Source organism: Lepisosteus platostomus, chromosome 4 (genome assembly GCF_059453375.1).
Source record: "Lepisosteus platostomus isolate fLepPlt1 chromosome 4, fLepPlt1.hap1, whole genome shotgun sequence".
Lineage (NCBI taxonomy): Eukaryota > Metazoa > Chordata > Actinopteri > Semionotiformes > Lepisosteidae > Lepisosteus > Lepisosteus platostomus.
This window is the reverse complement of record NC_142614.1, coordinates 13,949,274-13,975,216: the sequence shown is the minus strand read 5'-3', so window position 1 is coordinate 13,975,216 and position 25,943 is coordinate 13,949,274. Positions and strand designations below refer to the sequence as shown.

Genomic DNA, 25,943 nt, shown 5'->3' with positions numbered 1-25,943 from the left:
TGGGTGAATTAAGAAAGTAAGGATTAATTCATTGCTTATTTTCCTTGAAGTCACGTAATGGCACAGGATCTATGTGAATACCCCTAAAATAACCATTTTATTATGACATTTGGTTATATCAGAAGCACATCAAAAAGGGCAAAGCATTTTGACATTTCAAGTCTGATACAATCATCTTACTGAATGTGCAGGACTTAATGCCATTGATTTAGTACTCTGTGGAGAGTTGCTTAAAATGTTGTGCATGGCCTTTGTTTGAGCCATTCGGTAATTTGAGGGATGTTTTCTACTCGGTCTTTCAGAGCTTGGAGTCTGTGGTATCTGTCTGCAAAGCCTTTCCTCAGAACATTAAAAGTTGTGAAACAGATGTCCCAGTAGAAGTCTGCCCAGGTAACCTGAAATAAAGATAACAAATTTTTTTTTCATGTAATATCTGTTAAACAGTTACTAATGAGGCAATTCAGCCCATCCTCTCTGCTTGATAGTTTTCTAATGTTAGTAAAAGCTTCTGTATCCTGAATTATCAGAAATAGGTGAGTACTTGGGAGTTGTTCGTGTCTGTTGTCAATTGTGAGATATTCATTATCAGGTGATTGTTTCAGCATCTAGTATGTTAGTTAACATCAAGATGAGCCTTGGGCAGTAACAAGATGGAAAACACCTGATTTCAAAGAAAGTTATGCTCAATGAGTCTCATGTGCCAACGCATACGTAGACCACACTTTACCACTAGATGGCAGTGTATTACTAAAGAGCCATCATCTGTCCACGGGATTTCTGCCAGTACAGTACTTAACCTTCAAAAATTTAAATCACTTTCATTTGTAGAATTAGATTCTTCTTGCTGTAGGATCAAGTGCATCACGCAACTGTTTCAGTAACCTCTTTGTCCACTATTGGATTACGATGGACTGGAGGCAACCACAGATCACAAGACAGGAAATGCAAAACATTTAGCTCCCCAGTTCAAATACTTTTTGCCATTTTTAAACATGCATAAAATGAACAGGGTGCACTTTGAAGTTAAGGAACTTTTGCTTATATACTTGTAAACACAGGTAACTCTTTCATCAGTTCCTACTCATTTAGAAAGAAGCCATCCCAGATTGTTTGATATTTGTAAAAAGAAAAATTAGAGATTTATCACTTTAACTCTGTCCTTCCTTTTTTTTTAAAAAAGAAACATTTTCTAAAACAAAACTAGTGCTTTGCCAAATGCCACAAAAACAGACATTATATGCACAAGTAAATGTCTGTTATTGATGTGAAATAAACCATCTACTGATGCAAAGGTCTCTTTGCATTGCTTCATTACTGATTAGCCAGCTGTTCAGACTGACAGATGAGTCAGAGGCTGTAAGGCTCCTTGTTACCTGTAAGAATTGTAAGTTGACTTTGAACTTTAAAATTCCATTAAAGGGCAGCGTTCGTAATTACTCCCAGCCATAAAGAAATGCCCACTTACTGAGTTTCCTACAAACCACTGCTTGTCTCCCAGCAGTAATTCTAAGTTCTGGAGCAATACTGGAGCTTGGTTGTTGAAGAGATCATCAATCATCTTTTTCTGTAAAAGATAAGAAAAAGAATTAGGCATCACTAAATGTTAGATAGCTTGTCTATACCAGGAAAAAATATTATTTTGGAGCCACGGAGGTAATGGCCCCATCTTTTATGTGTCCTGAAGGCTGGAATCTTTCACTGAACCCAGTTTGCCATGCTTCAGTGGTCTGATTAAGAAGTGCAGAAGAAGCTTAACAACCGACATCACACGTTCAGGTACTAACACTGCAACACCATCTACACCTCACTGCCATGCTGTTGGGGCTGGGAAAACTTAAAGTTTCAATCAGAGTGTGGTCTGTAAAAAATGTTCCGTTAATAGTTTAAGATGTTCACACACAGCACCTCTTTTTTGGAAAAAAGAGAATTATGTATGCCCTCCTTCTTCAGCAAGACAAAGGCTCAATTGTCAATTGTGATTGCATGGCTTTGCTGGAGAAAGATGCATAGATTTTTGTTCTTGATTTCCTTGCATATTTTTTTGCTGTGACTTTAAGTTGCATTTGCATTAATAACAAGAATGGAACAGAAGAATTGAATGTTGCTCTGTCTAAATATAAAAGAATGTGAATGATAAACCATTTTTAAATCAATTTGCACACATACAATGTATAAAGTACCTACAGTATAGCCAGCAGCCATATCACCCTGCAACTCAACTGGCAATCCACTGAAGCGGACCAGGCTCATACCTTCTGAGTACCTGGAGGGGAGACCTCCTGTGAAAAACTAAGGTTGCTGATGGAAGAGGTTAGTGGGGCCAGCAGGGGGCGCTCACCCTGCAGTCTATGTGGGTCCTAATGCCCCAGTATAGTGACCGGGGACACTATACTATAAACAGTCGCCGTCCTTTGGATGAGGCGTAAAACCGAGGTCCTGACTCTGTGTGGTCCTGGGATTTTTAATGGTGTTTCTCGAAAAGAAAAAGGCCTCCTAATAATCCCCATTACTCTGGTCTCCTCCCCAGTGATAGCCGAGCGTTCTGGCGCACTATGGCTGCCGTCGCATCATCCAGGTAGGGCTGCACATTGGTGGTGAAGGGGATCTCCATTACCTGTAAAGCGCTTTGAGTGGAGTGTCCAGAAAAGCGCCTTATAAGTGTAAGCAATGATTATTATTAATTAAGCGGCTGCCCTGAGAGTCAGCTATGCTGCAGCTTTCAGAGAGACACAGCAGCTTCCTCCTCAGAAGCTGAGACCATGAGGCTTGGATTTGTGTGGAGAACAAGTCTGATAGCTCTTTCGCAAAGAGCTGGAAATCTGACAAGAATTCAGTGAAAGAACTACCATTTGTATTGCTTAAGCAAGAGTAATAGCAGTTTTTAGCAAGAGCTATGGTTTCAGATATGATTCATCATTAGTCTGTTTTTGTTTTTCCTCATCTGGGTTATCAGAGCACAGAAGCTCCTTTTACAATAACTTGCATCAACCAGGCTGCTACACAGTTATGCAGAAAGGGTCCTGGACATGTGAGAGTAATAAAATGGCTTACTTTCAGGGCTTCATCTTCCTCATTCCATGGGATGAGCACTGTGAAGTCATTCAGAGTGTCCACTATTGCATCTGTCTGTGCCTCTTCCAGTCGACTTTTACCAGTCAGACCTGCAAAAAATGAACAGTCAGTTCAACCACCCATAGTGAGTTCAAACATAACATCTAACAAATGGTTCCATTACAAAGGAGTAATTGGAAACAGTGAATTTCACTGGCATTTTATACAAGTTGGTCCCAACAAAATTGCTTGCCTTATTAAGATTCCATTTTATGGATTTGAAACAGAGTGCAAAGGAATACAAGTCACATCGCTGCCCTCTGAAAAAAAAAACCTCACACATTGCAAAGGACAGGCCTCTGGGCAGCCTGGGTCAGTGTGGCCTCTGGGAAGGTGAAGGCCTGCTGGTCACATGCATGCTGTCGGCTCCGTCACAAAGCTTTAGCCTTGTCATGCGTTTTGTCCATTCAGTCTTGATCATCGCTATTAACACAGATACTCTGATTGCACTCCTCTTTTCTGTGCTCTGCTACAGTATATTCAAGTAGAATACTTCCAGTGAGCCAACTCCATATTAAACTACTACTGTATATGTTACTCTTTTCTACCTCTAGAACTTTGAATGCAGTCTGGCTGTGTGTTGAGAGACTTTGTCTTGCTGAAAATCGAACCCTATTTTCCTCAAGGTGTTGCTTGACATGGGATGATTCCATTAATTGCATTTGCACCTTCTGATCTTATCTCCTGTTTGCAACCTCAGAATCTTTGCTGTACCAACTTCCAGTTTTCACTGCAGGAACTAATAATAAAGATCCCAGAGTACTTCATATTAGAAACTGAATTTTGTTGCCACCAATGATTGATTTATTAAAATAACCCAGATGGTAATGAATCTGTACAGAACTGATAGTATCGATAGCATTCTAAGAATGGTTTCTAAAGCGTTCTAATTCTGAATGTTTGTTGCGACTTTTTTTCAAAATTAAAAAGCTTATCTTTTACTCTTCCAACAAAATTTAACTTGTAATAATGAGAAGAAATGTATTTGTAAAAGGTTGTTCTGTTAATAAAAATATCATAGGCAAAAATGTACCTGGACATAACTGTTCTGTCAGCTTATGGCTGCTATTAGCATTCTGTGCAAAAAAAGTCAGCATCATATCTCATTGTAGTTCAAGTCAAGATAGAGGATAATCACCTCTGGGTCCCATCTGTCAGGAACATGATAAATTAGATTGCGAAAAGACTTGTGATTCAATGGAGTTCTGATACAATCAGAAATTAGTAAGAAGAATAGCACAGATACCAAGAAAAATGCATACAGTACTCCAGTGCTCAAAATGAGATAGATCCTGATTTCAGTTAGCGATTAAAGTATTTATGACAGCTGGAACACCTCCATCTTGTATGTTGTAACTTTCCAGTCACTTTCAATTACTGTTAAACCCATTGCTTCGAATTACATGTATGAAAATTCTGGCCAGCTGACTCTCGTACAGCAAATAGCACACTGAAATTAGTTTTCTTCAAAATTATCGCCCAGTAATTTGCAAAGAGATTAACACTTTTAGAAAAGTTCTCATTTCCTTGCTCTTTTCTTCTAAGTACAGCAGTTGTTACAGCGGAATGATATGATGTTTTAGTTCATATTCCAAGGCCTTTCCAATTCAAAAGTGTGGGCAAGTTCACTTGAAAGGCCAACGTCAGTGTATTTATGTCTTTGCATCTCAAATCGCTTGTTTATATGTTGGGGATTTCCATATACTGAAGTGAAGATATTCCTGTGACTTCTGAAATGCTCATTTTCACACAGAAGGCTCACAGTGCGAAGGAGGCGAGATGAGAGAGTAGCGCAGCCCTCCGTTCTGCTTCGCAGATTTCACAGGTATGTCATGGCTACAGGAAGCACAACGCGCAAAAGGTCGCAGCACTAACACCTGTCTGCTTGTGTCCGAGTCAAAATGGGGACATGTTCGTTCCCCTTGGCTTCTGCAGTTTCACAGAAGATTCAAGGTTTCCAAGACCAAGGCTGAGACAAATATGTTATTTTTTTGTTGAATCTCAAATTGATGTGCTTTGAATAGTGGCAACAGCTAAAGTGTTTCAAATTGATTTTCCTTCTAATTGTTTCAAAAGATTTTTTAGTATCTGTTTTCTGGATTAAGTTATTTGTGCACAAGAGCTACTGTTTTTATAATTAATTATAAAGGTTGTTAAAAATTTGGAAAAAAAATAACCAGTGGTTTTAAAATGCAGTTCTTGTGCTTCACCATGACTAGAAGGATGTACATGTAGGGGGGTTCACTAATGACTACAGTACTGTACATCTGAATTAGTGACAGATCTTACCGATACCTACTGTATTAGTCATGCATCGAAATGTTTTAGCTCTGGTCTCCTGTTTGTATGACTGTTTATAGGAAAAAGGATATACAAGATAGGACTTTCTCTTTTCACCTCAGTTTGAATAGTAAACCCGTCTTTTTCCTTGACAAGTTACTTGAAGAATAGCCCTCTTCCAATACTAACATCTTTAACCTGCTTATATTAATACTATTTTAGCATAAATCCTGGTGATGGTGTTCTACTCCTAAATTACATAATTTTGGGACATTTGCTCTTGGAAATAATCATTTGGTATTCCACCACGTGGCAGGATAACTTGTTCCCGACTTCCACAACCCTTTGGGTAAGGAAGTGGTTCCCACTTGTCTTTTGTTTGCCTCACTGTTCATTCTACTGGGTTTTGAATAATTGTGTCCCGTCCCCTCATAGTCCTCTCAGTCCAAGACTAAAAAGCACTAAAATACAGTATGTCTTGGTGATCTTTCCTGGGCTGATTCCAGAGCTCAAACTGTTAATATTTAAAAGGGTATTCATAGTTATCTGAGTACTGTTGTCCTGCCACACACGAACATACACACAATAAGAACTGGTCTGGACAGACATTAGAAATATCGACCCACCCCTTGTCCTTTACCAACCTGCGTCCCGAGCAAAATATCTTGCAATTGCGAGGCTCTGATTAATCAGGGTTCCATCCACTTCCATCACAGGGAGCTTTCCACATGGAATAGCTGGAAGAAGAAAGAGGTAAAAACAAGACTCAACCTTCCTACCCATCAAACACATTTGGTTGGTATTTCTTCATTGATGAAAAACCAAAATGTCTAGCAGGATCTCAATGAAAGGCCTTTGTGTGGGCGGTTGCCATTTAGGCTGATCTTCACTCTTGTTGGATTTTAAGAACTTTTAAGTCCATTAAATCTTTTGTTTTGAGGAAACATGGCAGTCCTAGTTATCTGCGTCTACAACAGTACATTATGAACCAGTATCAGGATCTACTCCTGTAACTCAATGATTGATTGATCTATTTTCAATTATCTTTCATTTCTGGTGTCTGATTTTGCTTTTGTTGATTTGTTCATTTCTAACATCTTCTTGTCTTTTTTTAGGAGATGTTTCTTGCAGAAAGAAATACACTAGACTCAGCATACCATACATTGATATAGAAAAGGAGCTGCTATAAAATGAGACCGGCCTTATTGAACAGACTGCTCAGAGGAACCAGAAGTCACACGAGATGGATCGACGGACCTCTAAACTGACTTACTGCCATAAGGTACTGTCCTTGTCTTCAGCACGTAGTACTATACATCTCAACTGCTGCAAAACCCTGCTTCTGATGTCTTCAGAAAGTAGCAATGCCACACCTGTAGTGCTTGCTAATGCTCAGGCTCCATTTGTCTGGACAGGACCTCCCAGTGGCCAGCACGATGCTAACACATGGGAACCCTGTAGCCCGAGATCCAAAATTCTTCTCGTTGGACTCAAAGATAAATTAGATACCACACTTCTTTACAGAAGCACTCTGTTTAACAAAACCATCTCAGGATTTAGGATGGTAGGGAACAAAGATTGTTTGATTTAATTTAACTATTTATTCTCCTAATAACTATATATTGAAGGTTGATGGGTTTTTTTGCCGTTTTTAATAATTCTCTTTGTGTTAAGAAAAACTGCTTTTCTCAAAGAAGTCATCTTTTATCTTTGATTCAACTAAAGTTCTTAAGTTTCCTTTTAAAATTAAAATTATATTATGAAGCTATATTGGATTTGTTTAGACGTAAAGCAAGGTTTGTTTTTACAACATCTGTGATATTTGTCCACATGCTTCATGTGTTAGGCTATGTTATGCCTTTTGATTTTTAAAATGATTGCTTAATATTTATAATTATGAATCCTATATTAATAATAATCATTTATTTGACCACTAAGAATATATTCTCATGTACAATGATGACTAGGGAAGTATCATCTTATATAACAGGGTATTACATGAGAACAGCATCTTGCTCAAGGGGACAACAGCAGAGGTCCATCTGGGAGTCAAACCTACAGCCTGCAACCCACCAACATTGCTTCACATTTGAGACGATAAGGTGGTACAAAGAGTTCCCAGCTACCTGTGCAGAGTTTAAATTGTGCTTTATGGATTTTTGCAATTGAAATGTGTTTGGCAGAGTTTATCTTGCATGTGTGGTGCTCGGATATCGTCTTCAAGAAAACTTTAACCCTCAACAATCAAAACATTATAGTAGTTATTGACAATGTGCTCCCTCTCCATAAACAAAATGAAACCAAGATTAACTGCAAGCTTAATTCATTGATAATGTCATTTCACATTAACTAAATCCTTACCAGCACATAAATTGAATTGTTCTAAATGAAGACAAACTAGTTGACAAAACAATGCAGCCTGCTAACATAACTTCTAATGTAAATTTCTGTGAAACTGCATTGTAAGGAGTTTCAGAGTAATGCATTCCTGCGATATATTAATGCAAGTAAAACACAGAGCGCAAGCTACTCACAGGGCTTGATGGAAGGCCAGTTATGCCATTCTATTCTGATGTCTTCGTAGGGGATCCCTGCATAGGCCAATATGAAGCGGGTCAGCTCAGCTCTCCCTCTCATGTTAAAGTAAGTGAGCTTGTAGGAAGCCATGCTTCTCCTAAAACCAATGAATAAGAGACAGATCTCCACTATATATCAAAGACTGCATACTTTGCTCTATAGTGCGTGAATTAATGTGACGAAAAGCTCAAGAAACAGAGGAGGAAACTGGTTTTCCCAAGAAACACACACTTAACTAAAGTAAGATCAACGATCCATGCTTATGAACAAATGAGCAAATCTTTCAGAGGCCTGAGGGCTCATAACTGAAACCATCAGTGCGAAAGATTTTCATGATGCTTAAGAAATGCAAGGCAGGGCATGCCAAATACTACAATTATCTTATACTTAAGTTTGTGCTGAAAAAATAATGTACAGAATTAGACAAATACAGTTACTGTATGGGATTACTATGTGTTATTTCCAACTTTATGGAGTATAATAAATAGTTTAATTTGCCCTATTAATAACATTTTAAAAAGTTTCACATTTTTTGTTGGCTTCCTACTTGACAAATTCTAAAATGATACAAGCCGAAAACATTAGATTTAATGGGTAGTGAACTATCACTTCTGCTGACATAGCGAATAAGATTGTCTGGTGTCTGAAGGAAAGTTTCTAAAGAGGAAGGTTACTGTACACAGCACTCTCTGGTCAATAAATAACTTAGTAGCGCATCTCTTGTTGAATCATCTGAGAGTTTAAGGGAGGTGCAGGGTTTCCCTGCTCTTGGAAATGGCCCAGGCATCACGCCACTTTAAAGGCAGGGAGAGCCAAACAGCAGAAAGGACAAAGATGAGAGCAATTTCCCCTCCCAGTTTATCTGGTTCTGTTTCTCCACAGTCAGTAATGCTAACCTCCATGCTACCACACTGCCTTTTCACATGTGAGAATTAGCTTTGAAATGAAGCAGGCAATGGTCAGGGCTCTAGAAAGCTGTGGGTTCACACCCCAAGTGGAGCAGTGTTGTACCCTGGAGCAAGACACCGCACCCAGACATGCACAGCAGTACTGATGGGCACATGAGGAAGTCGCTGTGGATTAAGGGGCGAGGTGGATTAATCATGTGCATGTGTTGCACGAAAGCAAAAGTGTGCCTGAAGGAGCAAAGAGAAACAACTGAGGCATGATTGTTTGGAATGTAAGCAAATAGCAAGCTATTCACACGTCATCGGCTTGAGAAATCTTGGCAGTGTAATTAAATTAGTAGTACGTTGGGCGAGTTTTCTGGATGATTTCAACCTCAGAACTACTAGAATCTACCAGTGTGCCTTTGCGTCGAGGCCTCAGAGAGACCCCCCCCCCCCACCATGAGGCAATAGAAGAGAAGGGCATTGATAAAGGCCACCCTCTCACTCCTACAGTACTGCGGTAAGGAGCCTGAGTGGGGCCAACCCCACATATTTATGTACTGGTGGGATGGCAGAGAAACAGAAACATGCAGTAGAAACAGGGAAAGCAGGAGCTGGGTGCCTAAAGCCACCTGAAATAGAGTCAGGATGAATCAAGGAAGCACCTGAGCTGTATCTGGCACCTGTCAGCACCCTTGAAACCTTCACAGCCCTGGTACCCTGGCCTGGGAGCACAGATATGACCACAGCAGTGAGTTTCAAGAACAGTGGCCTGTGCCGGAACAATAAAGCTATCCACTACTGTATGATGCAATGATGTAATTTGGAGGATTTTTTTTAATCTTTCCATTCCAATCTATTGTCCCAAAGATTCACTATCCTCCAAAAATTATAGAATGCTTGCAGGTGTACCAAGCAGCAACATTGTTGCTAGTTTCCCTTTGCAGTCATTTGTAACCCAGAATTCAAATGCATAGAAAGTTTGATTATATAGATATTTTTCTAACTTAAGTCACAAATCTCAGACCTATGTTCCTGATCAAAATGTAACAGAATTAAGACAATATCAAGGTAGTAAATGGGTTATAAACCACAAGGTAAGAAAAACGTAGACTACAAGACAATATCATTAAATATATTTCAAGAGGTGTTTTTTTCTTTTGCTGAAAGGTTGAAAAAGAGTGTTGACTTACAGATTCTGTATGCGGTTTCGTTGAGGTTTTGTTCCTCCTTTTAACTGAAGAAATACAGAAGTAGCCAGCTGCTTTTATAAGATGCCAAAGTCTTATCTCTGATGACGCAACCTACATTTGAAGCATAAGGTGTCACGACCGCCCACAATCAGAATCCAACCATATGCCACCCTCATAAGCAACCCCGAATTTTACCCAATCAGACTCCAGCTCTTTCCAATTCCAACTAACGCCATCGCAGTAACTAATCAACCAACCAGACCTTTCTTTCATCACCCTCACCACCTTGCCCTCAACACTCAGTAGTGGTTTTCATCTAGTTGAGCTTCCCTTCTCACTTTTGAGTTTCTTGTGATTTACCTTACTCCTGAATCTGTCTTTGACGAAGGTATTTGATCTACCATTAATAGAGGCTCAGTAATCTATTACACTACAAGCCAGATGCATTTTAGTACCCTGTGCAGTGACTGACAGTAAAAAGGGGTACAGGAGTAGAACTTCTACTAGAACATTTTCTAGAAGGAAAATCTGAGTGTATTTATCTGAATTGTAGATCCTATGGAAGCCAGTTTCCACCAGGGAGTAAAGAAAAAGCACGCTATGCTATCTCGAAGTTTTGACTTTATATCTCAAAGTTATGACTTTGTCATAATTACGACTTCATATCTCGCAATTGCGTCTTTATCTAGCAATTACAACTTTTGTCTCATAATTTTGACTTTTTATCTCGAATTTGCGACTTCAAAATAGCCTACATTTAATTGTCCTTTTGTTCTATTCATAACTCGTACAGGATCTATAGGCCTGAAGACTTGTCAAGTGCCCTGATAAAAATTGAATTAATGTAGGTTTACACTAATTTTTATGGAAGCCCATTTCTGCCAGTGAGGCTTCCATAGTAACTGAATGAAATAGTGGACGGTGGGCTTCTTTTGCCAGATGAGCAACCTGGCCTGGCTATGTTCATTGCTGGCGCCAGAAGTGACGTCAAAATTGTGCGATATGAAATTGTAAATATGAGAAATAAGGTAGATATTTTGAGATATAAAGTCGTATCAGAAATGAGGTCGTTATTTTGAGATATAAGGCTGCAGTTGTGAGATATAAAGGCGTAAACACGAGAAGTTGGAATTACGAGATTTTAAGTTGCAAAACATCATAATTATGAAATATGAAGTCGAAACTGTGAGATATCATAGCACGCTCTCCCCACCTTTTTTTTACTCTGGTGGAAACAGGCTTCCTTATAGATCAAAGGCCTTGGTCAAAGACAGGTTCAGGAGTCAGGTAAATCGCAAGGAAGTCTCAAAAAATGAGAAGGGGAGTTCCGATAGGTGAAAACCAATATTGAGGTCAAAGGGTTGTAAGGGTAACCTGGGAAGTGGAGGGTGCGGTGATGAAAGAAAGGTCTGGGTGGTTGATTACTTACTGCGACGGTGTTTGTTGGAATTGGAAAGAGCTGGAGTCTGATTGGGAACAATGCGGGGTTGTTTGCGAGAACAGCGTATGGTTGGATTCTGATTGTGGGCGGTCGCGACATAAGGCACATTTAAAGTATGAAATAAAATCTAAAACAATACAAATGCAGATTTTCTAATCGCATGTTTTCCCTTATGGATAAGGTTTTACTTATCTTTAGCAGAGAGAACCATAAAAACAGCCTGTTCAGTGTCAAACACATGCAATTCACACATACTGTAAACAGTATCTACACAGCTAGAGCACAATACGTACAGTAGGTTGTTTAGTTCTTTAGAATTTAGTGGTTCTCTGATGCTAAAAATGTAAACTGCATTGAAATGATGAACGTAAGAATATCTAGAATCTGTCATGAATATTTTTTGCAAAGCTTTATAATAGTAACAGCTACCTCACCCAGTCCGGAGTTACACTGTAATTGCTCCTTACAGTATGTGAGCCCTTATCCATAAAATCCAGCTCGTCGTTTCTGTGTGTTTTTAAAAGTTTAAAGGGAGGTAACAGGGTGCCCAGGAGAGTGAACAGTCCAGCCCTTATTGTAAAATGTTTATATGAACAAAGTATTTTACCATTTTATAATCATTGGAGATTTCTTTGGGTGCTAGTAACTTTTTTTATACTGCTAGTAACCATGTTCCATTGTCAGGGAGTACAGTAGAACAGGGATTCTACAAATTCGTTCATGTGAGAAAATTGTGTTTCTTCCTTTAAATCAGGTGTAGTATACCCCTGCACAAAATCCAAACTGTCTTAATAGTACATGAACAACAGGAATTTGATGGACATTAATGAGCCAGAGTATTAACTGCTTCCTTGATCAAAAGAGCTTATGTAGCCTACAGAATGCACTCTTGAGTGCTGGTTACATGCAGTTTGCATAGAAATCAGTCACACTTCATATTAAAGTGCTCGTGTTTTTGTTAATGCATTCTACATATTATTATAAAATAATTTCAGACAGATTGTTAAAATGTAATATTTTCTTGACTTCTGAAAGCCATATTTTCATAATATGTTAACATTATTACTGAGGTTTTAAGAATTTTGAAGACATTTCATAGCTTTTTCATTGACTATTTATGGGTAAAAAACTGCTATACTGTAATATCAAACGTCGATGGTGTACCCTGCCTTTTGCCCGATGCTTTCAGGGTAAGGTTTCAGTTCCCCCATGACCTGTATTGAATAAAGTGGTAGGAAATGGATGGATGGATTCCAGGACAATAATTGTGTGTCCACACCACAGGTAATGTACCACCATTTGTACAGTTAATAGTGTAAATGACCAAAACCTGAAAACACTCAAATGAAAAGTATGCTGTGAATAAAGTTCACAAATATGTTTGCCACTGGGAGAAATAATAACAGTATCAGCTTCAGTCAGCTCTCCTGAGTCAGCAGGCTGTTCTCTTGAAAGTGACAAATAAAGATGAACTCCCATCTGGAGCAGACTTTGTGACACCTTGGCACACCTAAGTAACCTTCAGCTGGTATTGACAGACAGTAGCTCTTATTGAGTTTCATGGAATGGCAATTATGTGCCTTATTGATTTCTTATTAAACACTTACTTGACTTTTAGTTGAGTTGGGAATTCTTTTTTTTTTCATTAAATAAAAGGCACCTTTAAGTAATATGTTTTATTTTTCTGAATACAAATTTCTGCTTTTTTATGTACTCTGGCATTCTTTTTCTGCGTGAGTGGTCCAGCTTTATACATACCTGTATGAAAAACAAAACTGTATTGTGAAACAGGATTGAGAAGAAAGGTCCAGTTTCTGTAGTGTTGCTTTACCACTATGGAACAACTGGTCAATAGAGTCTTCTGGTCTGCATTTCACCCCAGCTTTTAGCTACTTTACAGGAATCCTGAAAAGTCCAGATTACAGTACCATGATCTTTAGCCACTGATTAAGGATGCCTGCAGAACCCAAAGACCTGGCGCAAAGGACCAAGTGACATCCTGAGCTCCTCACAGGGCATGTCAGTCTGAACCTGTGACACCACAGTGGCAGCAGTCTGTATGTTGCACAGCGGAACTGTTAGACATTTCACTTTTTTTTCTTTTTTGTGGGCTCTTATCGATTTGTTTAAAAAGGAGAAGGAAAAAATGTGAAATAAGTAAATATCTATTATCTCCTAAGGCGTGCAGTATTACAGTACTTCTTTAGATGCAGATATTTAACAGATATATAACAGATACTGTATTTATTCTAGCATGTATAAAATTGGAACTGTTGTGCTCTGAAAGGTTTAGTTGTACAGATGTAGCTCTTTCAGACCAGTAATCAGTTCAGTTGAGGAACTGCCTCTTTGGAGCTCACGACAATATACACCACACAGTTCAGAAGCAACAAGAGAGACCAGTAAGGCCAATAAGACTAAGCTAAAATAGGTTTCTTTATAAACAAACTGAAATACAGGTTCTATCCTAGCCTGTGGAGCAATGGTCTCTAACCTTGATCATGGAGATATCCAGTCTTTTGGTTGTTGGATAGAGATTGTGGTAATCTTCATGTGAATTATGTCAATACCTTGTTTAAATTAAGTAAGGAAGAGGTGGTCTAAAATGCATAACAGAGGACTCTGTAACACCCTGGAATCAAGGACGATGACCCCTAATATACAGCAAAGCCCACAATAAATGATGGTTCTTTTCAAATCTGTGCCCCACTGAAAGTACATCAGTCACCTGTCTTTGATATTTCAAATGCACTATGATTCATATGTATTTGTGTATGGAGTGAAAAGTGGTGTGGGCAGTGAAATGGGAATGATTTGAGGAAAAACCAGGTGTATTTAGAGCCAATGTCTCCAGGACAGTTTTGTGGTTCTCTGTCCTGTCTACTGTACATCAGTGCAGCTTTAGAAAAAAAGAGTGCAGTGTACAAGACAAAAACCTACTGATGGCTTCTGATTCTTGACCATTTGTACATGGATGTGTTCAAAAGTATATTGTTCCTGTCACATAAATGATCCAACATAATGAGTTTCTGCTTAAACCTTTATACATCTGGCTCAGTAGTATTCTCTTGACCCCAACAGAGACTGGAGTGTGTTCCATTGCTGGAGCTGTACCTGACCACCATCCTGACCTTCTTCAGAAGGTTGCTCAAAAGTCTACACCAATTGAGATAACAAGTGTCCAAGTCTTTACTGTTTGGAGCTGATCACCCTTGTGTTCAGACTGAAAATAAAAGGGCTAGTGTGCTTGTCACAGTATGCTTCGAAGGTTATGTGTTTTTTAGAAACTAAGTGTCAACACTACAATGTTTTCAGTGTTTCTTACACTGATCACCAGTCTGTTTCCTGTTGTTTCTGGAAAGGAACAGAACTTAGAAAGCACAGTATTTCGTTTTTTTATTAAACGCCTGTCCTGCTGCCACCTGGAGGTGATGTGGAAACCTGTTCTCTTTAAAATGCTAATATGACCTAGTAATTATAATTTAATATTCTTACAATAAAACATCTCTAAATATGTCATGGGAGCCACTGGGAGAAAATATATTCAAGGAGAATTGGAGTGAGTGGAATATATTCTGAGTTAACTGTCAATAACAATTCTACAGTATTTTATTAATTTCTATTGGTGACAAAAAAAAGTTACGGATTTTAAAAAGATTACAAATGAGAGGAAGCCATTAAGCCAATTCATTGAACAAATAGTAGCAAATTGATCCAAAGATCTCATCCAGTGTTTCGGGAAAAATTGGCTTCAACAAAATGGCCAGGTAGTTTGTTCCAAGCACAATTCCATACTTCCATAATTCCACAGTCCCACTAGTTAGGACCTGCTACAGCTAAAGTTTTTTAATCAAATCTCAAATGCACCCAAAACAGCCTTAAGAGATAAGCAAATGTAATTAACAGCCACATATTGCATATCCCATTCTTTGCCATTCTTCTTGAAAATACCCCAGACTTGTTATACATTTAGGAATACAAAAGGCAAACAGAATATTAGAACAGATTGTTAGAAAGTGTAGAACTGAAGTTATGGGATTTAAGTGTGTACAGTGCACTAACATTTAGAAACCTGTTTACACGTTTGGGTGATAAATTATAAAACAAATATTGCTGCTATGGAGTGTGTTCAATGTGTTCTGCTTCAATGGTATTTGAAGCAGAAGAAAGGGAAACTATTCTAATGGTTTTTTAGTGCGCAGGCACTATCCATTCATCCAACCATCCATTGTCTAACCATTTTATCCAACCTAGGGTCATGCGGGGGTCACAGCAAGCAATGGAAGCACGGCAGGGTACACTGGAGAGTACACTTGTCCATCATTGGGCACACACAGACAGAAACACAGACATACTGTACAACTCATACCAGGGCCAATTTTCCCAGAAGCCTATTAACTCCCCAGTATGCCTTTGGACTGTGGGAGAAAGCTGTAACATGGGGAGAGCATGCAAACTCCATATAGATAGCACTCCAGTAATTGAACCCAGCACCCTATTGCTGCGAGGAGGCAATGCCAACCACCGCGGCACAGGCACTCAAGGTGCCGTATACTGTTCATGTCATTAAAGGTAAGCAGGAGTATTTTAAATTTTATTCTGAAATTCGCAGGGAGCCCGTGCAGTATTCCTGAATATAGCCATTGATATAAATCAAATTATGCAGCACAGAAGGGAGTAACTCCAACAAAATGTAATAACTTTGAGTTAGATTTCTGTAGTATTTTCTAACATTTTCAACAGTGCTGCTGATTTTGCAGCACAAGTTTTATATTCAGAATTCCTTACACAATACCTGTGTAAGGAAGAAGAAAAAAACAGCCATTCAGCTTGTATTCACAAGAACATCATACCATTGATGGGGGAATATAATTAAAGCATCAGAGCTTCTCTATCAATTAGGCATAAAACTGATGTCTGAATTAAATTATATTAAGGACAGCAGCAGGTCCCCAGCAGCTCTTGTTTGTGCTACTTTTAATGAACTAGCCTAACCTTTAGACTATGTCTGTTTCCCCCACTCTAATCTCTGGTTCTTGTTGAGATATACATATATACTGTACATTTTTTTCTATCCTGTAGAAAAATGGTTTGACAGCTTTCCTAACACTGATTGGACTGTGCTGCCAAGTCACATCAGGCATCTTTGCTTCCAACTGCTCAGAGCAGTTTGATAAGAAATCTCCCCCCACACCGAGCTGGTCTCAGCTGCGGAGAAATGTGCGGCTCTCTGGCTGAGGCTGTGCTTTCGCACCTCGCTGGCTCTGGGGCTCCAGGCGCTGGAGTGAGGGCTGCAGAGGGGAGGGGGAGGGCTGGGGGAGCCTCAGCAGCCTTGCAGGGCAGCACGGTTGAGAATTCTCCATTCCTCGCTTTGCTGGGACTTGAGCTGTTGAGCTTGATGCTTCTCGGTGGAAGGAGGAGCTGTCCACATTGAGGTTTTCTGACTTGGACGAGAAGTGCATGCTGAAACAGGATTGGTGAGTGCTGTGTTATTTTTTTTTCCTCTGTAGAAGAATAGTCATGAAGACATTGGGTTGGTGAACACAAACTTCAGCTCTGTGTGTGTGATTTTTGCACTACAGCGGAAAACATGCACCCCATCCATCTGCTCGCCCCAGTGTGCTGAGGACAAAAATGTTGGGGGCTCTGAAAAGCAACAGGTTTTTCACATTTTGCTACACTGTTTATTCCATGTTCCTGTATTATATTCAAACTAACAATCCAGACTGGGGTCCTTTGATCAGATCCCCGACCTCCTCAGGATATGTTGACTCTTTAAACAACAGACTATAAACACATATTTGTTTTTTCATTTATAGTTTGTACATTTTGGATATTTTTAGCACTTCTATACTTTTCTTTCAGCTTCATACCGATACATTAGTTAATTATAAAGACGTGACCACAGAAGCATCCTTTATGGTGTGCCTCAATATTTACTGTCATCCCCATATATTATATGGTTTCTCTCTGCTCTACAATATCACCATTCTTGAATGCCCTGGCAAGGAGATGCTGAACTCGAATGATGCTCATGCAGTATAAACACGTGGGGTTTCAATGCTTCAGGCCCTGTTTAGGTCTGTTTCCAGCTAGTTTTTGTAAATACTGATCAAGCTTTCAAAGAAGAGCTAGGAATGAAAAATTGCCTCAAAATAAGGCTCCCGGTAATCAAGAGTAAAAGTAAAAGGAAGGCTTTCTTTAGTTTTTGTCACGCTCGGCTTGATTTCTCTGTAAAAATATAGTTTGTTCTGCTTTGTGTTTCCCCATCAGAATAATGAAACAGCACTGTGGAGAACATGGCTGAACAGAGAACTCCCACTGATCTTGCCCTGGAAAACAAATATGCAACAAAAAAAGCAATTATTCTCCATTTAATTGCTCAGTCTGTAGGGTGTAGGTAGATGTTTGATAAAATACACTAAACTGTAGCGATATTACCTCAGCTGGGGTAACAGGAGCCACACATGACAAAATCCAAAATCACTTGTCACTTGCTATAGCATATAGAAAATATAAAGTAACACCCCAGAATGTACAGCACTTCATAACCTCCAAGAAATACAGTAGATGTATGGGTGTATTCTTCATGATCACCTAGCTTGATGTCACTTTTACAGTCCATCCATCCACCCATTTCTTATTTTCTACCCATTTTCACAGCTTTATCCAATACCAGGGGTACAGATGGGCTAGACCCTATCCCCGAAAGCAATGGGTGCAAGGTGAGGTACACCCTAGACAGGACACCAGTCCATCACAGAGCACACATGGACTCAAACACAAACACATATGGGGAGAACATACAAACACCATGGAGATCGCAAAGCAGCAATGCTAATGGGTCTGGGCTGGCATCATTGTAGAGTTAACATGGTATCTCCATGTTTGTGATGTTGGGTGTTTTGGGTTTTGCTGGCTAAGTTACCTGGCTTCTAGATTGTCAGTATGCATGTGTGCGCATGAATATGCATGCATGTGCATACTTGTTTGTGTGTGTGTGCATCTGCACATCTGTGTATATGGGTACAGCATGTGTGTGTGCCCTGTGATGGGCTGGGATCCTGACCTGGGAGTTGTTCCCTCCTTCAATCCTGCACTTACAGGACAGCCTCCAGCTTGCTGTGAGGTTCACCAGGAAAAAGTGGAGTAAAAAAAGAAATGCAATCCAAATGCATTGGTTGGTAATTGTGTTTCTAAAAAGTTAGCTAATGCATGTTAATTTGTTAGATAAAGCAGTTAGATCTTGTTTTTGCCCCTACAATTACAGACCTTTTCTAACAGACATTGAGAGTTGCATGCATACAGTAGTTTAATCAGTTCCAAATTGAACTTTGTGGTGTTAGCACTTCAATGAATGTTTTCCAAGATTTTCTCATGTTTTCCAAGCTTCTTTACTTATAATCCCATTTTTGTGGTCAAGTATATTACTTCTTAAACAGTTGAATGGCTATCCCTGCAGAAACAAGTAAAAACATTTGGACTATCACATCATTTTATATCCCACTTAAGTGCCTAAGCAGAACTGCTGTAAAATCATCCTTAGAGATAACAGTGTTCAAAGTCAAATTCCATCTCTCCACACTGAAAACGTTCTTATTGGAACACAAGTGTAGCAGTGTATTTTCGTTGACAGACAGAGAAGAAAAGAAATACTGATGAGGTTATTTGCTTTTAAATGCAGACATTTTAAACAGTAGTCTGAGAAATGGAAAATGGAAATTTAAAAAGATGGATAACAAAGATGATATTATGAATTCCCTGTTCTATATATTTAACATCTGAGAATGAAATGCAATTCACTGATGCGATGTAATGACTATTCAGTGTATCTCGAAAATTCTAGTGCTCAGAAAAGGAAATTGTTTTTACACTTACAGTACAGTATATGGTCAGACACTGGCAAAACATGGTTTTAAAATGTATTGGTTTATCTTTAAGAAGCTTAAAGATATTTTTTGCTAGCATATTTATTTTTCTTTACTCATTTAAACATATTAAAATCCCACTCTCTTATTTCTGAAAATGTTTTTTTCAGAGAACATGCTCTACAATGTTCTGACTTATTGTAACCAGTGAAAAGCATTTTTTATGGTTACAGTTATCTATGAGCACAATAAGTCTCTCTGCACTCTGTACAAATTAATGAAATGAAAACAATGCGAAGTGACAAATACCCATTGAAAATCAATAATCAGCTGGAATATTCCAAATTAAGTGGGTTGCATGCAGTTACACTCTCTGTATGCATGTAAGTTCCTCACTGTTTTTCCTGCTGTTAATTACAGTTCTATTGGCTATCAATTCAGCACGTACAGTAGCATAGCTCCACCTAAACCAGTGATTTGTGCTGTTCTGGAGGAATCAGAGGTATTATATTAATAATCCCACGTTTAGAGTTGAAGCTGTTCCATTTAACAAATAGTTGTATGCAGCAAGCAGCCTGCTTGAAACAAAACAGAACAAAATACAGCGCAGAGGTTTGGAAGGGGAGAACACTACACAGGTGAGCAGATCTAACTAGAAAGGTGGTTGGTCCCGAGTGATGCATACTGTAGGTGATGTGGTTGAGTGGAAAGGCTTTAAAGTGAAAGTTTTTCAGTTTATATAAAAGTGTTTCTCTTCACATGTGACGAAAGCCTGAGATTATCTTTGGGAAAATATATTGGACCTTTGGACCTTCGAACTGATGATGTGACAAAAGCTACTGCATGCAACCTGAATATTTTCCTTCAGGTTTAGCATTCAGGAATCATCAACAACACGAGACTTCAAGAAGGGGGTTCATTTACAGTAGCTCAGTCAAAACATAGGCCAGAAGAAGGTGAAGATTTAAGGAGACCTACAGACTTTTAGCTTTTCTAGGTTAAATCTGAACTTAAATCAGGATCCCTGATTCTGTAGTTTTCGTGGGCAGAGCAGAGCAGACAGGTACTGTAGGAGCAGTTTCAGTGAATCCCTCTGTTCTTCTGTTTTGGTCAGGAGTTCTTTATCTGTGTACATCTGGCTGCTGGGATATGAAGCCCAGTAACACTTCTGTCCACTGAGATTTATTCCATGCTTAAAGGAAAAGAAAAGAGACACAATGTTTTTGCGTCAGCTCTACAGCTGTAACATTGTGGCTCCTTTGCAGCCTACGCATGCTGACAGAGCTACCAACTCGAACTACTGTCCACTGATGCTCAGCAGGCTCTGAGCATAGAGGAAAATCCAAATAGCATCTCTGTACTTCATCTGTAAAGAGTGATAGTACAGCTGTGTGGAGAATACAAATGGGATGTACTGTAGGTCAGAAAATTATTAATTGTAAAAACAAAACAAGTCTGGCACTCTGGAAATGAAAAGCTCACATTGTTAAGTGCTTCTGAATTATTCAGCTTTTTTAGCTTAACTCCTGAACATAAAACAATAGGTGTCAATTGTATAACACAATAAGTGTTATAACACTGAAATGCTTTATGTTTTTTTTTATTTGATTTATACAGTACATTAGAAATGGTTCACAAATGTATTACCAAGCTCTTACTTTTTAATGCATTGTAATATGTTTCAATGGTTTTAATGCATGGATGTCGCCTGTCTTTTCTTCAAATTGTATTTTTTTCTGCAAGAGATAAAATAACAGGAGAGGTTTCAGTCCCAGGTCCCAGTTCTTTATTAATGAAGCTTCTTGAGTCAGGTTGTGATTTTATAGCATACCTCCGTCTCCCCCCCCACACACACATCACCAACCCAAGCATATCATTATAATATTATAACCAAGATGTGGAATGTTTAATCTAAGTTTTCTTCATAGTACAGTACATAGCCACTCAACCCTTCAAAACGTATGACAGTGAAACTCAGAGCTCCTGCTCAACCACTCTCAGATGTTCTCTGGTTTTGGTTTTTATGTCCAAGTTTCATGCAACCTTGAAAAAACTTGCACTATACTAAGTTGCTGAAGTGCAACATGACACTTTGGTTATAAACCGTAATGTATATAGAGAGTAATTTGTTCATTTATATTCTAATACAGTATGTGACCTTTCCAAAATTTCTTACACACACCCGTCTTCGTCTGGAGGCTCGCTAGTTGAGAAACACTGCTGAACAGTGTTCAGCAGGACAGGACTAGGCCCCACTGTTGGCCAGTTTGCCTGAGCTGATGGTGCAAAGGTCTTGATAAGTGGGGCTTATTGGTTTCCTGCTGTGTTTTTCTTTCATGATTTTCAACAGGTTTGACAATAAAATGGTTAAATCGCTTATCAACTGAGTGCTCATGCAACAATCACTGAAGTGTTGATCAGTCATGAGTGATGAATTAATCAAAGTGACAGCAAAAGCAATTAATCAATATCCAGAATCTAAATATTTTAATAATGAGTGATATGTTTCTTCTGATGCTTATTGTGATAGGAAATTAAACATCCTGAAACTAATGGAAGGCTGAGACAGCTTTGTAAGAAAGGTGTACTTGCCTTTTCTGTCTGCTTAAAAAGGCTGCTTCTTTAGAGTGTTTGTCCTTAAATGCAAAAGCAAAGCACGGGAAAAACATTATGAGAAGCTGGTAAATCCAGCATGTGCATTCATGTGTGTGAAGAGTGGGGTGGAAATTGTGCATCAACCCAACACTGTTTTTGTTAGACAGGTTTTTTACAGTATGTGTAGCACATGAGGCATCTGGAATTATTGGGATAATCAAGCCATATTACTGATTACGGCACAGAGGTCTTTTAACCTTACTGTATATACACGCCATGGACATCCTGTTTGAACCTTACGATTTTTTATATGTCTTTTTTATGTCTTACTCAGAATAGTAAGGAAATATGCAGAACAAAAACAAGAAAAACACAGACTAATTTTACTGTTGTTCTTCAAAAGGCAATGTTTTAAGTGGTGGCACACCTAGGATGCAAGCTAAAGAAATCTTTTAAGATTGATGGAATGACCCAAGATTATTTTTTTAGATTCCCCTATTGCAGAAAAAAATAAAGCATACACAATTATGACATGAATGGTTTGCTCTTGGATACTAGTGTATGCAGACATCACTATACCCATAAATGAATGCCACTTTCACTCAGATGTACCCAGTTCTGTCCCTATTATAGTGATGCTATTAGTCTGTTGCCAGTCTGTGAGCAAATACAATTCAATTTAACTTTATTGTCATTATACTTACACAGGTGCATAGTATAATGAAAAGTGTTTCTCATTAGTCACTCAGGTGCAGTATATAAATAGGACAGAAGATAAGACAATAGACAGTAACACAATAGCAATAACAGTAACGTGTAATAACATAACATAAATAATATGTAATCAAGTAATCAAAACTGTGCAAAATTCCGCAAATAGAGAAAATATAACAGGACAAAACAGTGCAAGGTAATTCTTGGAACAGTGCAAAAATAGTATGGTTAAAAATAGTATGGTTTATTAATAAATATTAAATATTAAGACCGGTACAGTTTTACTGGGCTATCGAGGGGACAGTACAATTTCGGCTTACATGTGTGTGTAGTGGTTTAGGAGTACAGTCATTGTCATTGTCAGAAAATGACGTCAGGATTTCATTACAAATTACAATGACAGCTTTCATACCCCATTTAGTGAAGTATTGTTTACTAGGCTAGAAATCTGGTTCCCATTAAAAAGAACATACAGCAGATGTGCATCGATAAACTGTATAAATATCAGTGGAGCTGCAGAAAAACGTATTGCCATAACATGTGCTGGGGGAAGCTTTGTTCAATAGATCTGATGAGTAATTCTAGCCTAGTAAACAATACTTCACTAAATGGGGTATGAAAGCTGTCATTGTAATTTGTAATGAAATCCTGACGTCATTTTCTCACCTAAATTTTTTAAATACTATACATATATCATACATGTTTTTATTACTATAGTTGTCCTACTATCCTTCTCATCTGACATTTGCATCCCTTTCCCACTCCATCTGAATCTCAGTAGCTGCCTCTGGACCACTCCACCTTCTGCATGGCCAGAAGGTCAGCCCTCAGCCAAGTGGGTTAAGCCAATTGACTGTTTAAAATGCTCAATCAACATTTTTAATACACTTGAAATTAACTTGTTTATGTTTTTAATAATGTTTGCCAACTCATCTGTCTTTAATCTTCTCTTAAACTTTCTCTTTGCTCAGGACACTGTGAGAATGTAGTATTACTTGTAGAAATTAATACATTGTTTTTTTTTGTTGTTTCTAGTATCATAGTTTTAGTACATTTGAAACTTGCAGAAATCGTGACTTTTGTCCCCTAACAAAGTACATTTTGTTGCTAAGATCTTCTGCATAATTAGAAGCCAATTTTTCCATCACTGTGAGTGCAGCTCAGTAAATGGGTTAATAATTAATATTGATCAAATCTTTCTGTACAGAAACTTCTAAAAGGGTTGGAGTTTTAATAATACTACAGTATGGTGACGTGTTTTACACAGTTAATTCATTGGACAGGCAAAAAATAACAAATGAAAGCAATACAAAACTATTTTGGGTCATTTAAATCAAGAATATTTACTGCAAGAACTTCATATATCATGTGTTTCATTATTTTTTTAGAAAGACGGAAGGAGGTGAAGGTGATCCAGCAAAGTATTTTTGATATGACACTCATATTTGTGATGTTTGTGATCAAATACTCAAACAACCCTTGATTTTAGAGAGTATTCAGAGGACTGAAAGGTCACATATTACAGAATTGCTGACAAGAATACAGTTCATATAAATTTGGGAGGTTTAACAAGACTTTTTTCATATTCATACAATATTGAATGGCATTAAGCACAAAGTCACATGTTCATGCAAAAGACAGCAATCGGCGCAAACAATTCTATAATTATGCAGCCATGAAATGAACCGACATCCAGTCTGTGAATGGCTCTCAGAGCCCCTGAGAGTTACTGTACTCTATCAAGCTCTAGGAAGCTTTAGTACAGTACAGAAGAAGAAATTGTCCAAATGTTATTTGCTGTACACTTTAATATACTTCAAAATGAAACAAGACAAGAGTCCAGTTCTTGACATCAAGAGATGAGCATTGTGTGAGAGATGTGTCCTTTTCTATCACATTAACGTAAAAAGAAATAAATCCTCTTACACCCAACACCACCCCAGTGAGCTGGCCATTGGGCTATCCTTTGGTCCCATTTAATCAGAGTCTTAATCGCATCCCTGCAGTCAAGCTCTATTTTAATGTGATGGACTTGCTGTTTTTCATCTCTCCCTTGCTTCATTGCAGTGACTGTCCTTGAGTGTGAGGGTCACACTGGACTAAGACTCTGGTCAGTCTGAAATCAGTACTGTATAGTGACTGTGTATCTACTGGTTTTAAATCAGGGTTTCTACAGTGACTTTTCAGGCATGAATACACTAATAAACATTAAAGTACCAGAAGCCTGATATTCTTGTTTTTCCATTTGATAACTTTTAAATGTCTCAAATTTTATATATAATTTTCTGATGGCTTGAAAGCATTCTAGGTTAATGCTAGAAAGCATTGATGGTACTTTAGTCTGTTATTGTGTTCTCTGATTTCAGTTGATCTTTGCTACAGATGGAGGTCTGGGTAGTGTAACGGCCAGGGTCTGCAGTCTGTGTCGGGTTTTGTAGTAGACCCTATGCGATGCGGTAAGAGCTGGAGGAAACAGGAGGTGTGGTATGGGAAAACACACAGGGGTTTAATGGTGCACAAAATAATAGTGACAATCCATGAGTCAGTGAGCGGGGGAGACAAAGAGTGGTGTCCAAATCCGAGCAGGTCCGAAGGAGGGTCAGGGCACAGTCCAAGAGTCCATTAGCAAAAGATCACGTGACAAGGTTAAAATCCCCGGGAATGGGGAAAACACGAACAGACAACCGACATGGAGATCCTGGTATAATGGGGCAAGATCCTCCAGACCCCGGGCTCAGGAAACGGGAGGTGTCAGGGATGTGGCCTATGCCCTCAGGAGACGGACGTAGGGTATCCTGGTGCTAGGTGGGCCTCGTGACATCTGTACCCTAATGCTGAGCCCTGAGCCCTGGAGGAGCTAAGAATAAACAGGGGGAGACACAACAAGGCACAACTGGAACACATATGAATGATCACAGGAAACTATTAACAGGAGTAAAATGGAGCACCCTCTAGGGCAGGGATGTCAATCGTGACAGGTAGGGAGCTGAGTAGAGCTGAGGATGCTATAAAGTTGGAAGACAGGGCTTGCCTGTTAGAGAGCCCAGGTGACAGGAAATTGGCCAGAGTTTAAGCTGTGAGGGGGAAAATCAGTGCAGTACTCTTTCATGACTTATAGTACTACACACTCCTTTCTGTAAATCAATTCACTCTCCTTCTTTAGGGCTGCTTTATTTTTGTTATTGTTGCTATTAAGAATCTGGAATAGATGTTTAAAATCCACTAGGTGGCTCAGAGATAAAGCCTGGTTTGTCTTGGAGTAAGGTATCAAAGT

At 38.8% G+C, this 25,943-nt stretch overlaps 1 protein-coding gene across 1 annotated transcript; it reads right to left on the bottom strand.

Moving 5' to 3' along the window:
* Positions 1-78: 78 nt before the first annotated feature.
* LOC148672753 (hematopoietic prostaglandin D synthase-like) lies at positions 79-10,137 on the bottom strand. The gene is made up of 6 exons (XM_088628639.1): positions 10,052-10,137; positions 7,926-8,065; positions 6,036-6,128; positions 3,052-3,161; positions 1,466-1,564; positions 79-395 (listed from the first exon to the last, which is right to left on the bottom strand). Exons 2-6 carry the CDS (start codon positions 8,056-8,058, stop codon positions 231-233), a joined length of 600 nt encoding a protein of 199 aa, XP_088484765.1. The 5' UTR covers positions 8,059-8,065; positions 10,052-10,137; the 3' UTR covers positions 79-230.
* Positions 10,138-25,943: the final 15,806 nt, after the last annotated feature.

Coding starts and splice junctions, on each gene's coding strand:
- LOC148672753 (XM_088628639.1), bottom strand. CDS start 8,058: ATGGCTTCCTACAAGCTCACTTACTTTAACATGAGAGGGAGAGCTGAG. Junction 1,565..3,051: donor AGGAAGATGAAGCCCTGAAA/GTAAGCCATTTT, acceptor TATCTTTTACAG/AAAAAGATGATTGATGATCT. Junction 396..1,465: donor AGTGGTTTGTAGGAAACTCA/GTAAGTGGGCAT, acceptor TCTTTATTTCAG/GTTACCTGGGCAGACTTCTA.